The sequence below is a fragment of the Phaethon aethereus genome, assembly GCF_964289735.1.
Source record: "Phaethon aethereus genome assembly, chromosome: 2".
In the NCBI taxonomy this organism is placed as follows: Eukaryota; Metazoa; Chordata; class Aves; order Phaethontiformes; family Phaethontidae; genus Phaethon; species Phaethon aethereus.
Window position 1 is genome coordinate 99,359,646 of NC_138582.1, and position 19,342 is coordinate 99,378,987.

The following is a 19,342-nucleotide window of genomic DNA, read 5'->3' on the forward strand; positions in this document are numbered from 1 at the left end:
GATTTACCGGATCAGTAACTAATATCAAGATTTTCAAAGATGGTAACATTAACAGCTGTTCAACACCTGGAAAACCTAGAAGTTAAGAGGCAAGAAAAAAGAACTAAAATGAAGCTGTTCTAAGGAACTGGTGGAGTTGTTCATAAAACCTAAAGACAGTTTGGGGGCAGAAGTAACTGTGGCAGCAAGAGAAGAAATGAAATTTAAAAAGCAAGACACCAAGAAAAGAAATAATTGTGAGAGCTTGGAAGCAAAGGGCTGGGGAAGAGGCTGGTTTGATGGAGGAGCTGATCAAGGAGGGACTCACAACGTGGGAGCAGGAGCAGGCTCAGTCAGTCCAAAAGGATGACAGAAATGGGGATATAGCAGCATGGAGATGAAAGCAGACACTGATACTGGAGGCCAGGCACCTCCACAGCTTCTATTTATTACCTTCTTTATTGTCCAGCTGTGCTTAACCACTTGCACTGTAAGGACTAGTCATGATTTTGTTACGCTACAAGGGTACCTTATTTTTTCCTACTGCCTAAGCCTTGCTATTAAAAATTCTTGGCTTTGTAAGAGTCCAGAAGAGATCGACAACCCATGAATGCAGATAGCTTCAGATCTCCAGACTGTATCTATCAAAAGTATAATGGCTTTTTCTGCCATGTGAGTGCATTGCTTGAAAGTGGTGGCCATCATTTAGGCAGGAGCACACTGCAGCCTCAAAGGCGTGGATTGTGGGATCCGTAAAATAATTTGGCTCTCAAAGGGGAACACAGGTCACAGGTATCCCTGGCGAGCTTTCACTAGGGGCCCTAGCAGGCAGCGTGGGCAAGAATCCCACAGTCTGTAGGTCTCTGAGCAGCACGGGAGTAGAGGGTGCATATACTACCAAGGGCATACTTGGAGGAAATACTCTGTCCTCTTGTGTGGAAGCAATGACACAGTGAAGTGAAAGCTTTGTTTAAATGCATCTACTTCATGGCAGGTACGCCAGTAAACACATGGAAGGCTTGGTCCTTTTTGTAAATCACCTATGTAGGTAGATAAAATTTCTGCCTTTTGTTGGAAACGCTCCAGTGTGAACGGTTCTTGACAGAACTGTTAGCTGAGTCCTTCAATCCTTGTTTTCTTGGAAAGGAGAGGACCTTTTCGGGACCATTCTCTTCAGACTTATTTCTCCTTTTACTTGTTAGGTGATGTTTGTTTCTATAGAAGCAACTGCAGGCTGGATGGCTGGAGTCCATCCTTAACACCCCTCTAATGCATCCTCTTCAAAAGAGTCACGGTGCAGCAAATTAAAAACATTGTATAACTAACTCAATTCCTGCAGACACACATGGTGGGGCTAAGAGTGGCAACTTTTTCTCTTTGATTCTCATGAACAGCTAGAAATAAAGTAGTTTTAATTGCTTCATAGTCCTAAGGTGAAGTCTCCCATTAGCAACAGCTACCGTATCTTAAAGATGGTAATAGCAAGCACTTGAATAGCACTTTTTGTCTTCAAAGTACTTTGCAGACGTTGTTTACTTCTGAATTAAGGATGAGTTTCTGTCCCTTTCAGCACTTTTCCAATGAGATAAATGTTCAATCTGCCATGGGAAAGAGACAAAGCTGATGACTCCAAATCCTCCACTGGAACAGGGCTATGTTCTGCTGTTTTGTTTTTGTGGTGTAAAGTGGCCCCGGAGAACATATGGCTGGTATCACCTCTGCTGAGGGAAATCTTCAGGCCATATGAAGTCAGATGCCTGTAGCGCTTCTGCCTTCATACAGCTACCGTAGGGGGTGGGCTCCTACCCAACCCCATGCGCTTCAGCCCCGTGAACCATGCAGGACGTGAGGGGCAGGGGTGTTGCACTGGCACACAGGTGAGCTCCTGGCTCGGGGAAAGGCTGGGGATGTGTGCGCGTCTCTGAGCAGTGGCTCAGCCCCTCTGTTGTGAGGAGCCGTTGTCAGACATCCCTCATCCAGCCTTGCAGATACATCCCTGTTTCAGTGAGCTTCTGTGCCCCAGGCAAGGGAAATATTCATCGCAGAAGATGAAGCCATGCAGCCAGCGTTCATATCACGCTTCCTATCGGTACCCGGTACCTCGCAGAGGAACTGATGAGCCAACTGGCAGAGACTGGGGCCCCCAAGTTGGGAACATCTCTGAATGACCATGTCTGAAGGAAGGGGAGGTTCTGTCCTGTCACTGGCATCGTTCACAAAACTCCCATTGACTCGGAGGAGAGTATGAGGAGGCCCAGCAGTGTTGACTTCTGATGTCATCTGCCTGGCTAACTTCGTTTTCCAAAGACCCCTTTGTGCTTCTCTCCCTTGCTTTGTACATTCAGACCGTTTCTATGCTCAGGGTCCCCGTTTGTAATTAGACTGCGTTTGTTGTGGCCCCGTTAGGTACAGGTTGGCTAGCAAGTCACACTGATCCTTCAATATAAGATTTAATAAAAGCCACGAGAGGAGGAGGGAAGTGAGGGCGCAGAGGAGGAGGGCTGCTATTGTTCTGCCCTCAGCGCTGCCAAACCATCCCTTGTTTTTTCTGCGGAGTGTCTGTGTATTCAAACGCTGTTTGAATAAACGGGGCGCAGTCAGGAGGCTGGCGAGAGTGCAGTGAGAGAGCTAGCTGGGTCTTAGCTAGAAATACTCGCGCGAGTCAGGAAGCAGGCATGGGAGGAAGGAAATTAAGTGGAGACATCTGTGTAGCTTAGCTTTCAGCAGCTCCGCCTGGGGTAGGGGTGGGAGAGTCATGCCTAAGATGACATAACGTATTTTGCCTTTCGTGAGTTGAAAACAGAGGAAACTGCGAAAGCGAAGCATGGTCTGTGTCACGCATGGTCCCGGCGTACCAAGTACATAATGGAGCAGTGTCAGTGCTTTCTGCTCTGCCTTTCACACCCCAAAATAACTCTTCAAGACAGAGAACTGAGGAGAATGTGATATGGTCCAAAAACTGATCTTGGACTTTTTTCGCAGACGACTGAGCCAGAGGCCAACTGCTGAAGAATTGGAGCAGAGGAACATACTGAAACGTAAGTCCTGATACTGCTGACATTTAACCTGAAGCCAGCTAGTTTGGGTTAGTTTAGGTGTATGTTGAGTGTTTTTTATAAAACTTCAACTATTCTGTACGTGCATCATTAATAATAATAAAGTGCATCAGAAATGCAAGTAAGCATGCAAGTCTGTAGCAACATCTAGAGCTGCAGAAACAATTCTTTAAAATCAGTGTCAGTAAATTCACAAGAATGAACAATCTGTGGGGAGAAAAAAACAGATGTTGAATCTCTTTTGCAAGTCCTGTTCCAAACAGAGGGTCGGTCATTCTGAAAAACCTTTATGCAGCTCTTACACAGGTGAGCATCCCATTATAAGTTAGTGAAGACATTTAGGGCATCGCTTGATTAGTTTTCCTTGAAATCTTCACAGCAATCTAGACTAGGTGGAGCATTTATTCAATTAAAAAAAGAAACCACTGTGACTCGGGATTATTTCCCTGAAATGTTCCCCTGAAACTCTTCCTTTAAATCAGCCAAAAACTTGCTGGTAGATCCTCAAAACATTAAATGCTGTTTTAAAGGGGCAAATTACCATTTAGACCTGGTCTGAGTTAAGTTAGTAGATGAATCGCCACCAGTTTCAAGGGAAGCAGGACTGAGTCTGACACAAACCTCGTAATCTCAGGAACGAATAAGAAAAAAAATCAACAATTTCTTTACACACATTAAAGTGGCTTGAATATAAAAATTTTTAAAAAGCTGTTTATCTAATTGTTGTTACTTTGGAAACAGAGAAAAAAAGAAACAAGCTCTTCTCTTTTTAAGTTAGTAAATCCGTCATTCCAGGGAAATTTTAAAAAATTACTACAGAAAAAAGTATTCCTAAATAGTACCTTAAAATACTATAAGTCTCCCCTTAGGTAGGTCCATAATTTACCTTCTCTTGTTGTTCAAATAACTGCATTGTTCAGAATCATAAAAATGTGGTAGCAGGAGATTATTTCTCTGAAAATTATCAGAATTGATTGATTAAATACTTCAAAATCAAATTCCTGGCAAGTTAATGATAGTGTTAACGCTCAGCAGGGTTTTATTATCTGTTCATGTTATTACATGTGGCAGAGAGAGACACCACTGTCGACGCAAAGAAGAGAAAAGACCAGACAGCAGAGCGGCGTGGGTGAGCCCCAGGCTGCCAGGAAAGCCATTTGTTCGGGGCCAGCCCCCTTTTGGTAGCTGTGCTCCTACCATCTACTCCCAGCTCCCATGCCTGGCAGCTGGAGAAAGTCAGGGGCAGAAGCTGGGGAAGTGGGTGGCACATCCTGATGGGATTGTCTCGCGGGTGGGGCAGCAGAACAGCTGGAAGAGGGGGAACCTGCATCGTGACTGATGCCAGGCTCAGGCGAGGAGGGACAGAGGCCAATTCTCTGGGCAGCTTATGTTGTCATCCCGGGACGTGCCACCAACATGACCCAACATGTGTCATGCACCGCCTGGCACTGGTGCGTGACCAGTAAACACCGCCCTGGCACTGGTGAGGGTGGCTGCGGGGAGGTGGGGGTCTCGGGCTGCCGCTTTGGCAGCAGTGTTTGAAACGGCATCAGCAGAGAGGCAGCGTCTCCAACACTGGGTGCCTTGCAGAGATTCCTAAAGGTCACGTCACCAAGCGCAACAGTCACGTAGCGACCTGAAGATATCTTACCTTTCAGAGGAATTATCCCCTGAGTCACACTGTTTTCTTTTTGAACTGAATAAATACTCTTAAATGACATGTATGTATTTGAAAATATTACCCTGAACCCAGAACTATATTGTATTTCCTAAATGGAATTTTTGTACTTTGGTTCCTAAGCTCAGATCTGCCCCAAAAGATGTGTGTCTTGGTAGACAAACGACTTCACAATTACAGGAAAAAGTAATGTGGTATTTCCGAGGCATCTCAACTTTTGGTGAAGCACAGCAGGAAAGGAACAAACAATTAAAATAATTACATAATTTTAAAAAAAGAAAGCATAAAAATGCTCCACTCTTAAGCAAGTAACATTTCCCTAGACTTCTGAGAAAAAGAATTATAACAAATATAATGCAGCCTAGAGGAAAAGAAACATAGGAAGCAATAATGAAAATAGTGTAAATTCTCTGCATAAGCAGGTCAAGCTATTTCCAAAAGCCCAGTTCATAGCACACACACTTACAAAAAAAAAAACAAACCCAAAAACCAAAAAACCCACCAACCCCAGCAAGCTCCCAAGTAGAGTAGAGAGGATTTCCTCTGCAGTTACAGCTGAAATCTCCTTGATGCAAATGTTATGTCCAGTACTATGATGTTCCTCTTACATGCGTAACCACATTATTGCCCGTTCTGATGGGAAGAAACGAGGCAAAATGCGGTTGGACATCCAGTCTTTATACATGAAGTGGTCACTTCGTAGCTCCGTGCTACTGCAATAATAAAGAGATGGTCAGCTTTATTAAATTGCAAGGGCAAAGTGTCCATCGCACGAGTTCCACCACTTGCTGCCAGCGACAGTCAGATTACAGCAGCCGCAGCAAAGAAACCGAGAACAGGAACGCTGAAGGATCCTTCACTGAGGTATAGCCCATGCACTGACTCTTATTTAAGTCAAAGGCATGTAGTGAGAGGAGTCCAGACCTGCAGGGTTAATGTGAAGGCTAAAGAACACTTTTTGCAGTTCATACTTGCTGGCCAAGTTTAGGAGGGAAGATGCCTGGATCCCCCTCGCACACCACCCCCGTGCCACTTCTCCGATGGATACGAGTACTTCGGTTGTCAGCCTGGCACATTCGGGGTTGCATAAATTCTTCACAGAAGTGATGGTTAGGTAGGCTCTGAGTGTCTCAGGCTGTACTGGGGGACATTTCACACTGGCACAGAAATCAGGCCGGAAAATCGCATCTGCACCCACCCACCCTCATACACACAGGTCTGGAGAAACGGAGCATCTCCTGAACAGATAATTTAAATCAAGTCACCTATCCCAAACTGGCCTTTGAGGTCCATAATCTCCCCTGCAGAGAGCTGTTCCTGCCTGAGCTAGTCCTGAGTGAAAACCGGGTCACACCAGGGGCACAGGGTACTTGCTGGAAGAGCCGATGAGTTGTGTTCGCTCTCATCTGTTAGGCGCAGGTGTGACTGGAGTGAGGAGCAATTCTGCCACCAACGAAGCAATGGAAACAGATCCTAACTGATTGAGGAGCTGAGTACCTAGAAACCTGGGCTTGTAGTGACTTGCGGTAAAGTTCAGTGGAAAGACATGCATGACAGCTTGCTCCTAAGTTGAAGAAGAGTTAGTATACTCAGGTGGTGGTGTCCTCTTGAGGGATAATGGTTGAGGCTTGCCCTGGTAAGTACTTGTAACATGATCTTTTGGCTTAATGTTGAAAGTGGATTGTCCTTGGATGTGCTTTTATGCTCCAGTGTGATGCTGTGAAGGCTCGTGATGGAAGGATACCATGACCCTTACTCTGCTTAGGTCATGGGAAGTTGCAGATTTTGCCTGGCACCCCTATTCTGAAATTTTTTTCCATTCTTTCCAAATAGTAGCTGCAGAGAAATTATTCTGTAGATAGAAAAAAAAAAATGCATGTGTTTCTTTTCCAGCCGTTGACCTTGCAGCCTCACAGAATCTGACCCTATCATAGCTGAACCCCCTGAGGCCACCACCCCTGTGGGCAGGCAGATAACTGTTTCTGAAGAGCTGGCACACTGCCTGGCCCTTCTAGAAAGTGACACACATGAAGAGGTGCCAACACAGGGAAAGGAAGGAGGCTGTAGATGTTCTAGGGAGTGTGTGAGGAAGTTGCAGTAGCTACGGATCGAGGAAGTTCACTAGCCCCAGAGGGACATGCTGTGCATCAGAGAGGTCCTGAAACATTAACGTGCTGATGGAGAGGCTTATTTTGTTGCATACTGTGCATGCCTGAGGTCCTTGTAAATCTTTTACAGCCCGGAATGAGCAAGAGGAGCAGGAGGAAAAACGAGAGATAAAAAGAAGATTGACACGTAAGGTGAGAAGCAACTTTGATCCTATTATGGCACTACTGTAACTTTCTCCCTACTGCACAGTTGTTTGCCTTTTTCCTTTTCCTCACCACCACTTTCAAAAGTAGAGTATGAAAAAAGTCTTAAAAGAAATCTTTAAAAGAAATCACCAATGTTATAGGGTGTAAGTCCGCAGACAGAGAAGGGAACCACTTTGCCAACTGTTGCTGACAACATTTTGAAACTGGATGAAGGAAGATCTAGTCTTTATAACAGAAGGAGCTTTGAACCTTCAACCATCCTGAATGTGAAGGATACAGGGCCTAGCACTGGTCTAACCCTGCTCCCTGTAAATGTAATGGCTTCTGCAGCCATGCTGAAGAGAGAGTAAAGTTAAAACAATTCTGATTGCATTTGAAGATTCCACCTAAAAAAGCATAAAATTGGGAAATAAACTTTTTTCTGGAAACGGAGAATGTCACTTGAGGCATTGAAACTAAAGACAAGCGCTCGCAAAATGTTGTGTAGTGCAAAAAATAATCTTGTATTGGCAGGGAAGGATGAACAAAACAGCATAGTTTGGTTTTGGGTTTCCTCCCATTTGTAAGTCATTTACTCTTAAAACTGAAGAACAGTCGTTTCAGATACACACGTTCCGTTTCGCAGCTGGTGTAAATGTCTACAGATGCCCTGGCATACGTAGCCAACAATCCATCCTGTCATTGCAGATAAACTTTATTTCATCACCGACATATTTCCTATCTCCAGAGGTAGAAAAAGCCCCCTGAAAACGCACATGCTTGCGAAGCAGCACCAACCCCTTCCTGTATATTTTTAAGTAAGTGGCTTAGTCTTTTTGACCTATGTGATCACAAGCTTCCATGCTGTAAACAATGACAAGGGAAGGGCTCGAAATATACATGCAAAGGTTACAGTCGGAGATTCATTTGTTTCATTTTATGGTTAAAAATCTCATGCCTTATTCTCAGCTCATGTAAATCAGCAGAGTTCTCCATCACCGGCAGAGATACTGTTGTCTGCAGAAGCGAAGAATGCAGCCCAGAGAGCTATAATATTATTTTTTTAAACACTTAAATTCCTGACAACAATGGCAGGGATGGTCTCGCATCCCTTTGTAGCACTGCCTGAGAGAAGAGATCCTAACTGCATTGTAGATGTTTCGTGGGACTGACTTACACTCTGCACAAAGGCCAGAAATACCATTTCACCAGGCTTTCGATTTCCCTGTACATTGAAGGGTAAACACGAACGGGAATCCAGTCCAACGCTTGATGCCATTTGATGAACGGCTGTCATAGCTGAAAAGCAGAGCTCCCCATACCCAATCTGCTGCCTAAGAAACGGAGGCTTGCTACCCCAGCCAGCGTTACCAGCCTGCGATTCCCGTCCTCCGCTATTCTGTAGGAAAGGTCTGACGCACGTGAGCTGTCTGTTGCGGGCAGGGGCCACAACTACTTGCTAAACGAAAATGCCCGGGCTGCTGGAGCGTCGCAGCAGCCTCTGCTCCCTGAAACCTCGGCAGTCTTCTGTGAGATTTCTGTCTTTGTCTTGGTTGCGCTTTTGAGTAGGAGCAATGGCGAGAACAGCGTCGGTCCAAGCTCCTGGCTCTGTAGTGTTCATACCCCTGTTCCCGGTCACATTTGAAGCCCTTTTCAGCTTCTTCCCTAGTAAAGGTTTTTCTCCCGCACGCTTGTGAGATCGGTAGCAACATGACTTAGCACGGCTTGATTTCGATCATCTTTTTAAACTGTTGTAAATTGTTCTGTAAAATTACGCACTGTAATTATAATGAAAGAACCACAGGCCTGGCCTAACGACAAATTTTTCTCTCACCCACTAAATGTACTAAAATGTCATAAAAGCTCAGAAATCACTAGAGGAAGGAAGTGAATAAAGTGTGCGAGTGGCTAACAACTAGGAATGCCAACCACCTAGTGAATCCTGCAAAAATTGTTGTTATTCCCCGGCCCTGCCTTTCATGAGCGTGTCCCAGATGTGTCGTTGTGTCTACAGCAGAGTGGCAGGCTCCTTCTGTCGATGTGTACTGAAGTCTTATTACCAAAGGATTTTAAACCTCAGATCAAGTGGAAGTTTAATTGAGCACGGCAAGTGTTTTGCCCAGCAGACCTTTCAGTTTGCACTGAGGTTTAATGCACATACGTGCCCACAGGGTAAACTGAAGGTAAGGAAAGTATGCCACGTTGCCTCCTGGAAACCATGTGTAAGTAAGTTGGTAATAAGAAGGGAAGGGGATTCTGAAAAAGCTGCTGAAAAGACTTTTGACCTTGCACTATAGAAACTGCTACTGTCCCCAGTTTTTTGGTGGTGTCATTCCAACTCCAAGGGAACAACCCACTTCATCCATTAAAAAGCTGTTCTTAAAATTCCTTCAGCACTGACATTTTGTTACAGTATTATGATGATAAGTTGTAACATGACATGCTGTAATAAGTAAGATTACCTTGCTCGGTCTAGATGCCTTATTAAAGTCAGCAATAAATATCCAGTTGAATTTATCATCTGGACAGGCAATTTCTAAAAAAAAAAAAATTTTAAAAATCAGGTGACCTATAGCAAGCTGCCTCTTTAAGCACTTTCCATCCTCTCAGACTCCTCTAACTCCAGATTAACTGGGGACGGGGAATAGCTGCCATTCAAAGAACAAAACGGAAGCAAACGCCGTCTGGTACAGTTTCTCTGTAGCTCACGTCCCTCCTGCCCGAGGAAGGAGAGGCGAAGTGCCTCTCACCTGAGGTGCCCCTGGATGGGTTGTGCGCATCCAGCCACCCCGTGCTCCCTCTCCCTGCCCCTCGGGGCCCACCGAGCAGCTTGCTTTGAGTGGAGGGGCACGTGGATTAGGAGGGGGTTTCTCTGAGCACTGGTCTTGGCCCACGGGCCCATTCCAGGAACGTTCATGTGCAGAGGGCCTCAGAGAGAGGTGTTGCAGGCGGGTCCCCTCCACGAGGAGGTAATTCTGGGCCCCCAGGAATTACTACTAAGAACTTGTCCTCTCTGAGCCGCAGTGAATTTGGCCAAGCACCAAGGCAATTAACACAAGCCTGAACTCCCCCTGAGGACTTCCATTACAGAGAAAGAGTCGTAGCCTGGATTAACAGAACAAGTTACAAATCACTTGCGAAGAGGAATAAAAATCTTCTTTTCCTACCTTCTCTTCTTTCAAATAGCATCACGCTCCCCATTCCCCAGAGCTATTTACTGCTTCCTATCCCCCACTGTCAATAGCTAATTTTCCGCAGAGGTCTAGCTCCAAAACCAAAAATCTCGTAGCTGTAATATTGACAACCAAAATGATGAGGCGTGGCTCATGCAATAATCTGAAATCTTTGCTCCCATTAAGTTCCTGCCCTGGTACAACCTAACTTAAACTCTCTGTTCACTGGTGCCTCACTGGGCACTGTTCAATCTTCTCTTTAATTGACCTCCGCTGGCTTGCATCAGCACAGGCTGTTCAAAATAATGAACTCTTGAGAGTGGTGGGACTTGTCAGAGGGAGGTGAGAGGGAGGCGGGAGGGAGGGGAAAGGTCAGAGAAGAAAAAAGGTTAGCGGCTAATTTGGATAAACTGCATTTATAGCAGAGGGAAAGGTCTTTGGAGCATTTTCATCACGTCCTGCTCCTATGTCTTACCACAAAAGCTGGGGAGCAAAGGAGAGTGGGGGTTGTGTGCGCTGCTTGTCAGGATCTGTAATTTTTCACCTTGGTTTCTTCCTTAAATAACAACCATAACATTTCAACGAGGTAACAAAGCAGGCAACGATGAACTGACAAGACAACAAGGTTCATTGTGACTGAAATGGAGCAAACTCAGCATTTCGCATTTGACTAAATCCCGAGACCAGACTGGCGAGAGTATGTCCCACTCCACTTTACCTGGTGGCGGTGCTTGGGTTTGCTTCATTTCCCATGCCGAGAACAAAGGGGTTTGTGTAATCCTTCCCTGACAATTTGGCTTAGTATCAAAGCTTGAAATGTGCCCATTTTTATCTCCAGTGATCCAGAATATACAGAGGAAAACTTGACCTCCCGTGACAGACATGGGAGGTCCTGTCCTCATTTACACTGCTTTTGCATTAATACAAATCCATTTACTTCTAAAGGGATTTTTGCCCTGGTTCACACTCAGATAATGAGGTCCCTCTCCATAAAGTTACCCCGCTCCCTCAGCTCACAAATCTTCATAAATAGGTAAATAGAAATGTATATGCCCAGGTGGCACACCCAGAAAAAGTCCAGACATGCACATCCCTTTGACATTAACAGAAGTAAGTAAAAAAGGGTCCCACCTCAGTGAGTAAGATCCCTTTCTCCCCACTTGGAGCAGCACCGCCTTGTGCAGGCAATTGCATTGTGTCCCTGACCGTGTCCTTTTACTGTAAGTTTCGAACATGCCCTATTCTTTAGGTCCTGTTAGAAGAAGCAGATTCTCAGGTGTTGCCCAAGAAGGATTGTGTAGCATTAAGCAATTTTGACCCAAGAGACCACAGCTCACAGGTCAAAAAAACTGCAAGGTGAGATCTCAGGTGAGCTGTGCCCTGATTGTGAGCAGACATTGAACTGACACCTACAGCGGAGCCGCTCAAAGTCTGTTAGCAAAGCTGTTTTCCCAGCTATTTAAGAGTTAAGGGTGCTCTGGGTAGCCCAGACAAGCTGAGAGACCCTCATGCTTAGCAGCTCATAAGAAATCTCTGCAATGGCATGAGAAAGAGGCAGGGCGGTTTGTTAACCATTGCAGTTTAATTAATTGCTTTTAGAAAGCCACTTAGTGTGGTTGACCCTCTCTTTTCATTTAGTATGATCAGATTGGCACTTTGGTTTAATGTACTGAATATATTCTCTGTGTGTGTGTGTATATGTAAATATATGTAGATTTATGGCTATACACGAACTATGTGGTATAAGCTATGGACTTCAGGACTCACTTTCACAGCCAGAGCACTGACACGGGGGTCAGTGCATCTATTTTCTCTTCATAGATCTGCCCCAGCCCTCCTGGGTCACCTTGAGCTGGTTGCTTGGTCTCTGTGCTTCGCTTGCTCCAGCTGCTCTGTGGGGATGGAGACACTGCCCACCACTCTGATGGGGCGTATAAGCACCTGGAATAGCACTGGTGGTAGGCTTCTGAAGCAAAGGCAGGGCATCTAAAAATTATATGCAGTAATAGTTGTATGACTTCAGAGGAAGAGAAGCAGCAGCTTTTAGTCTGTCTTACGTTCAGGTGTCACCTAAGAATGAAAAATGCACGTTAACACTAGAATTTCATAATGTGCTCGTGCCCTTGACATATTTTCACATATAACTCAGTGCACTGTTCTTCACACCCAAACAAAGGTTGCAATGAGTTTCAGTGGTGTAAAATGTGCAGGTGATGCACCTGACTCGTTTTTTTTGTGCATTTAAGAATGAGAGAACTTACCTCAGATTTGTCTCATTTCATCATGAGATGAAACACTTACTGCCATTTCTTTGATTTTAACCCGCACCCAGCACACCAAGGAAGACAGATTTGCTGGTTAAGACCCAGTGCAGCATTGAGGCAAGTATCAGCAGTGAATTCACATTGCTGGAAAAAGTACCACTGCCTCTGCGGCTCTGGGTGCTCGTGTGCTCTTGACACCCCCAAGACATCAGCCTGGCAGAGCACGCTGCAGCGTATCAGCAGCCACCGACCTTCTCCTTTGTACAAACTTGCTAATCACATCGATGATCATGAACGTGAAAGCCGGCTAATGTCAACAGCTGACAGAAGCTGTGAAATAGAGCCAGTCATTTTATGAAAGTCCTCTTCCAGCTTGGAAAGCTTATAGGAGCTCCTGCTTCCCTTGTAGCCATTTAGAAACACGGAGTTTAATTCACAGGATTTCACATTTTGTTGGTATCATCATATTACACGTAATAAGGCATCTTATTTTTTAAAAAATTCCATCCTAATTTGAAAAAACATCTAGGTTATGTCCTAAAATGATAAAAGCTGAGAAGTGTACAAATAATATTGGTGATTCATCCGTAGTTCATGCTGTTGTGAGAAAAGAAGCAGTTGATGCAAGTAAAGATGGAGTCTCACCCTTACCTTTGAAATTTTGAGGTGTAGTCATAATATGATTTTAGCGTAAAGATTCTCCATTCCCATAATCAGGGGTTAGGTTTTGAATAATCGGAAGCAAAATTCTGCTGTGCTATGTGAGTAATAGTGCATCAGCGCTAACAAACCTGCAGCTCGAGTACTGGGGCTGCTAGAAAAACCTAGCAATTTGAAATGTGAATGAACAAGCAAACAGAGATTTAAATCCAGAGGCAGGACAGGGTGGTGGAGCTATCTTGCATCAGCACCCAAACGCTGGAGAGAGGTGGGATTTCAAGCATGTGCTTCTCTTTCTTGTGATTTTGCAAATTTTTCCCCCTCCACTTAGCATCCTGGCTGTTTTGAATCTTAATTGCCCCTGGAAGATGAAATGCAGGGAACTGAGATACTTATTTTGAGAGGAAGGTGGAATTGCATGCCAGGATCCAGGAGCCTAAATACTTTTGCAGAATAGAGTCTCAAGCATTTTATTAACTATTTAGACCTTTCACTATTCACATGGGTGAAGTATTGTGCAACACTTATTTCTAATGAGTGGGAATAGCATGATACACTGTCTAGCTAATTGTTAGCAGGTTATTATTTTTCCTGATATATCACGATCACAGATGTTTCGCTCTAATGGTAAAACTTTCGCAGGTAATGTACAGCCACATGCACACACATATGTAGCACCTTCTTCAGAAACACTTGTGTAATTGCTTTTGACATTAACCAGCAAGCTGTGCATCCAAGGAGAACTGATCCTTGAAAGCCAGTTCCTGTTCCTAACCATGTAACTGGCTGTATGATATGTGGACTACCAGCACACTACTGTTTCTAATTTGAGAGGAGAGTTTTGACTGTGGCTGCCTATTCTGCTGTGGAATTCGAAAGAAATGCTTTGGAACAATGAAGATGCTTTCTTGACATGATACAATCCACCCTTGCAATTTTTTTTTCTTGGCTTGTAGTATGCACTGTAAACTGTTAAAAGTCAAATACGCTGTGACACAAAATTGAGCTGCAGCGTACAGAGAAAAGTTCCATGAGCACTAGTCATCATCCTGCCTGCCTTCTCTGGAGGTAAGGACAAGTCTGCAGAATATCAGAATGGTAAGGAAAGTCGTTTGTCACCTTTTGCACATAATTCAGGGCAGGAGCTGCTCGGTGCCTTTGCCTGACTCTTCCCAGGGTGGGAAGCGTACAGCCTGTGCGGGTAGTTTTAAAGTTGTGTTACGGTCTTTGTCTCTTCCTGAGACACCAGTGGTGCACTAGGAGACTCTCCTGCATTAAATCTCATTTCTGCCAGGGGTGACCAACCTCAGCCAGGGATTGGGGTCTCCAGCCCCAGCAGCTTCACAAACAGAGGGCTGCTCCAGCAGCAAGGTGGGATGATGTTCAAGGTGCAGTAACAGCAGCTTATCTCCCAAGTAGCAATTCTGTGATAAAAGCAGTGGTACTGGGAATGTCTGAACACTTTTATTATCATAACGGTGGTTGTAGTAAAATAAATCCCCAAGCAGCACTCTGCAGGGGAAAAGTGAAGTCTTTTTCCACTCCCTCCTCAAACCTGCAGCTGAGTCAGAGACCCACGGTAGAAGAGCTACGTGAGAGGAAGATCCTCATCCGCTTCAGTGACTACGTGGAAGTGGCAGATGCGCAGGACTATGACAGGAGGGCGGACAAACCCTGGACACGGCTCACAGCTGCCGACAAAGTAAGTGGAGCAACTCTGGGAGAGCCATGATCTGAATAGCTAGAGCATGTCGCAGCAAATGGTATCGATCCCTCAGGTCCCATGGCCGTCAAGGAGTAAACCTCCACCTGACGTCCCTTCCCAACACACCTGTGGTTTCTCCCCATTCACAAGGTTTGTTGTTTGAGCTGTAAATCTTTGGCAAGAAGGCTTCTATATGCATGGCAACCGGGAGCAAGCTTAGCAGCATTACACCATTTAAACAGAGAGGAGAGAATATCAAGCCCTTTAAGGAAAGGTCTCAATGGCAGCCCTGTTGTTTGTTCGTTGGTTTTGGTCTTGCTTGCCACATAATGCTGCCAGCCGAGAGCTCCTGCAAGACCTAGCAGAGCAGTGTGGCAGCAGCGCTCGCCAGAGTTGCGGTGCCAGGATGGAACAGACCTGGATGCAAAAATGCCAGCAGATCAAACAGGCAAAGGCACCTCCGTCCCACCGCAGCCAGGTTACTTCTCTCTAGTGTGTTACAACAGGGGCCTTTACTCAGGATTTCTGCCACAGAGTATTTTAAGCACTAAACTGAAATCGCATGAGCCCTGCAGATGAAGGAAAGCCGTGCATTTGGTATTGATGGCACTGTCCTCTGAGCAGCTGTAGGACCTTCACCAAGTGGTGTCTCTGGTGCTGGCGTTGGTGGCAGAGGGGTTAAATAGCTGGCAAATTATATCAGTCACATCCTTAGGGTCTTAATGGTGCCTCAGGAAGAAGATTTAAACATTTTATGGCTGCTGTAAGAAAAGAGGACTACGGGGCTGGTCAGTGATTCCCATGCTTACAGTCACTCTGTGATGCCCATGTAATTTTAGAGACTTTCAGGTACCTGGATTCAACTCCTATTTCTTGGCTGTGGGACTCATACAGCGATGGAGACCATGATGTCCAGTGGTTACAGGCAGAAGAAGGATTCCTGACCATGCCACTCATTGATGGTGCTCTTGGTTTTATTCACAGAGGAAAGGGCAGCCAGTTATACTTGTATAATTAAACCAAAGGACTTGTATAGTTTTGTGTCCACTCCTTTTCTCCTTGACAGAGGGCTTCTTTCAGTTTAGCTTTGGGTAAGTTAATGTAGCATAAACTGATCTGAAAAAAAGAAAAACTTCCTCTGGATTGTCCACAGACCACAATATACTGGCTTAAATTAGCTTTTCCCATTTTATTGCACCATATTGGACAAGATCTTAGTCAACTGACTGACTGACTTAGTTTTATTCTCCCAATTGGTAGATAAGGGAGGGAATAAATCTCCAGCTGGTTCTGCAGCCTTTGAGAGATCCCTGTCTGGAATGAAAGGCCTGGAGAGACTTCAGCTGGGAAAGCAGAAGATTTGGTGTCCAGAGTTCCTTCCTCATCCTGTGTCTGTGAAAAGAACAAGTATTAAATACCATGATTAAATGTAGCTTGGTAAAGAATTCATATTAAGGCAAAGTACTTTGAGGTCACTTTTTCTTTTTTATAATGCATGTGCAAAGTCAATACTCAGAGTAAAGGGCTTAAGTTCTCCAAATGAATCTTTTCTCAGCAAAGAAGAAGAAGAAGAAGAAGAAGAAGAAGAAGAAGAAGAAATGTTTGTCATTCTACTATTAATGCCCCTTATGGCATAAGGAAACATATATTTTGGAGGGAGGTTGGGTCATGTGGGCAGTTTTCTTATTTCTGCCGTTCAGATGACCTGTTTTTCCCCACTGCTGCGTGCAGTGTTAGAAAAAATAGCCAGACAAATTGGAAGCAACTCTGGCAAAGCTGCCACATCCTATAACAGGTTATTTTCTTCCAGAGCTTTGATTCAATAACCATCTTCATTGGTCAGCACAGCATAGATTTATTGCAAAAATAGATTTTAGTTGTGGACTGCTCTGTTTGTCAGTAAATCTTGCTCTGTGTGCTGGATGTAGGGAACTGCCTCAGTCTGACTTCATCGTTACCAGGTCTGGCTGTTGGAGGAATAAAAGGGCACTTCTGAATCTCTCCAACAGATGAAGGATGCAGGGGGGATAGATTTCGGACCTTGTGGGAGGCAGCAGCCCGCGTGGCCTCCTTCACAGCCACTTAAGCAGCAAAGTAGTCTGCTGAAGGTAGGCCCCCGAGTTGCTGCATAGGTGGGGGCAAAGCCTGACAGACATTTCTAAGGTAAATAAAAAACCAAAACTGTGCAGAAAGAGCACAAGGGGCCTTTTCTGTAGATCAGACTCAGAAAACCTATCCCTTGGGGCTTGCAAAAGTAGTTGGTGACTGGATCAGTGGCTACTGCAAAACTCCTGTTTTGGGCTCGTGCTGTTCGTACTAGTTTAGATTTCCTTCATCAAGAAGGTTCCTGACAGACAGGAGTACCACCGCCTGGAGCAGCCACTTGCAGCCGCTGATGCCGATTTCAGCATCACACAGAAAGGCAGTGGCACACGCCTGGGACCCGTGGGAGCATCCAGCCGCAGCAGCCACCATGCACGTCCTCTCCAAACGCGCGTGGCAAGGCCCACTTGTGAGCTGCAGATACCACAGGGCTGTCGGAAATCTCGACTTTGGGTTTGGGACTTGAGCCAGTTCTGCTGAGCACCCTCTCCACCACGAAGCTGAGTCCCTCCACAAGTCATCCCTTCTTTATTTTTGTTTAATTCTTCAATATTTCTCTTCCTGCCAGTCACCCCTGGTTTTCTTCTCCTTCATGGACAAACTGCAGAGGCTGTAGGTAACTGGGTCTCCTGCTGGTGCTGAACACGAGTGTCCGTGGCTAGTTTTCTGCGTTGGATCGTTCAGCAAATGGCACAGCCGGGCCAGAAGGGAGGAGGAGGGCAGAGGGGCACGGCCCGAGGCAGAGAGGAGGGCAGGGAGCCAGGCATCCCTCTTTCCCTCCCGGGTAGGCTCAGCCACATGAGGTAACGTCACCCGAGGAGATTCAGGACCGCATAAAGGCGAGAGACATCTCAAATACGAGTCGGGCAGGATCCAGGCCCAGTTTACTCACAGTCCAGCTCTGAAACAGATCACAGTGCTTGAGAAACTCTGGTGCACATTTTTTTTCTGATGCTTATGCTAATTTGGATTTTGTACCTGAAAGTGTTTAGATAATAAGCCAGAATCAGGTTCTGTATCTGCATTGTCTACGATATGCTTTCAAATTGATCCATTCAACCAAAGCATTTATATCTTCCCTGTATGTGATTTAGAATGTTTAGTTCTTTTCCTTTTCACATTTTAAGATCTTTTTTATGTTTTTCTTTCTCTCTCTGATAATGTTATCATCTGCTTCACTTTTAATATACTGTTTTGAGAACAAAGTGAACTTACTTTGAACTCTCTCATTTATACATTCATGAGTTTATTTTTTCTTTGCAGGCAGCCATTCGAAAAGAGCTTAATGAATTTAAAAGCACTGAAATGGAAGTTCATGAATTAAGTAGGCATCTAACAAGGTAAGCTGGGATTAATTTTTTAAGACTATCAATGAATACGGTTTTCAAAAAAAAAAAACCAGCAGCTGTTTCTCCAAGACCCTCTGAACACGCCATGAGATCTAAACACCATTTAGAATTACAGGCTGTAAAAGAAACTCACACAGATGAACTCATGCTGCCCCATTACATGGTGGTATGCAGGCATGTTATTAACACTTTATTTATTAACACTTTAATAAAGTGTTACCTCCTTTGATTTTATTTTTTAAATCACCATGCTCTAGCTGCATGTCTGTTCTTCTGATACCAAAAGTAAACAGCGTGGGTGTCTGAAGGAGGACAGGGAACACTTGTAGAGCCGGTAGGTAGCAAGGTATCAATGAGTGAGCGCAAATCAAATCCCGCTGCGTGGATGGCTGCTCGGCGCTACGCGCATCCCATGCACAGATCTCTCAGTGCCGTCCTCCACGTCCTGCCATAGGCAGCGCATGGGGAACGAGCAAGATTGGCATTAAAAGAGAGGCGCTATTTTTTATGCTTTTAGGCTTTTTCGGGTGTTAAAAAGGTAGAGACTGAATGAATTATCCATGACCCCAAACTGCCAGCTCTCCCCTCCGACAGGCTGGGGCTGAGGCACACTGGGAGGTCAGAGCACGTCCCCTCACACAGCCTGTGCTGAGTCTGTCCTGGCTTTGATGCCGAGATGAGCTGAACTCCTGGCGTTTCAGCTGAAGTCAGGCCTTTGCAATTCAACGTTAACCCACGCTCACTGTTAGACGTTAAAAACAAGCGTTAGGTATTGAAGACAAGTGAGAGTGAGATCTGGTGCAAAACTGGAGCTGCCCTTCTATTAATAGGTTCATCAGCGAGGTGCTCATAAAAAATGCAGTTAACACTTTTAAGAAAAATACAGATTAAGGCAAAATTAATTTTGTATTAAGGGATTTTTATGTGTATGAATTAATAATTATATTAAAATTCACCACATGTATTATGCATATATTGCCCTGCAGAAACGATCTCCCTTTTACTTCCTGGCATGTGCTAGGATGGCTGCACTGGGCTTTGCAATAACCGAGTGCTGCTAGAGACAAGCCGGCTGCCTTTG

General features: G+C 45.0%; 1 protein-coding gene across 4 annotated transcripts in view; it reads left to right on the forward strand.

The window, feature by feature from the left end:
• PHACTR1 (phosphatase and actin regulator 1) overlaps positions 1-18,369 on the forward strand; it is a gene marked incomplete at its 5' end in the record, with an annotated part of 312,028 nt that extends 293,659 nt beyond the window's left edge. For all 4 annotated transcript variants that reach the window (XM_081996841.1, XM_081996842.1, XM_081996843.1 and 1 more), the window contains 4 exons: positions 2,962-3,017; positions 6,952-7,013; positions 14,666-14,806; positions 18,176-18,369. In XM_081996841.1, the coding sequence (XP_081852967.1) occupies positions 2,962-3,017; positions 6,952-7,013; positions 14,666-14,806; positions 18,176-18,256 (340 nt within the window). In that variant the 3' untranslated portion in view covers positions 18,257-18,369. The remainder of the gene's footprint in view (positions 1-2,961; positions 3,018-6,951; positions 7,014-14,665; positions 14,807-18,175) is intronic.
• Positions 18,370-19,342: the final 973 nt, after the last annotated feature.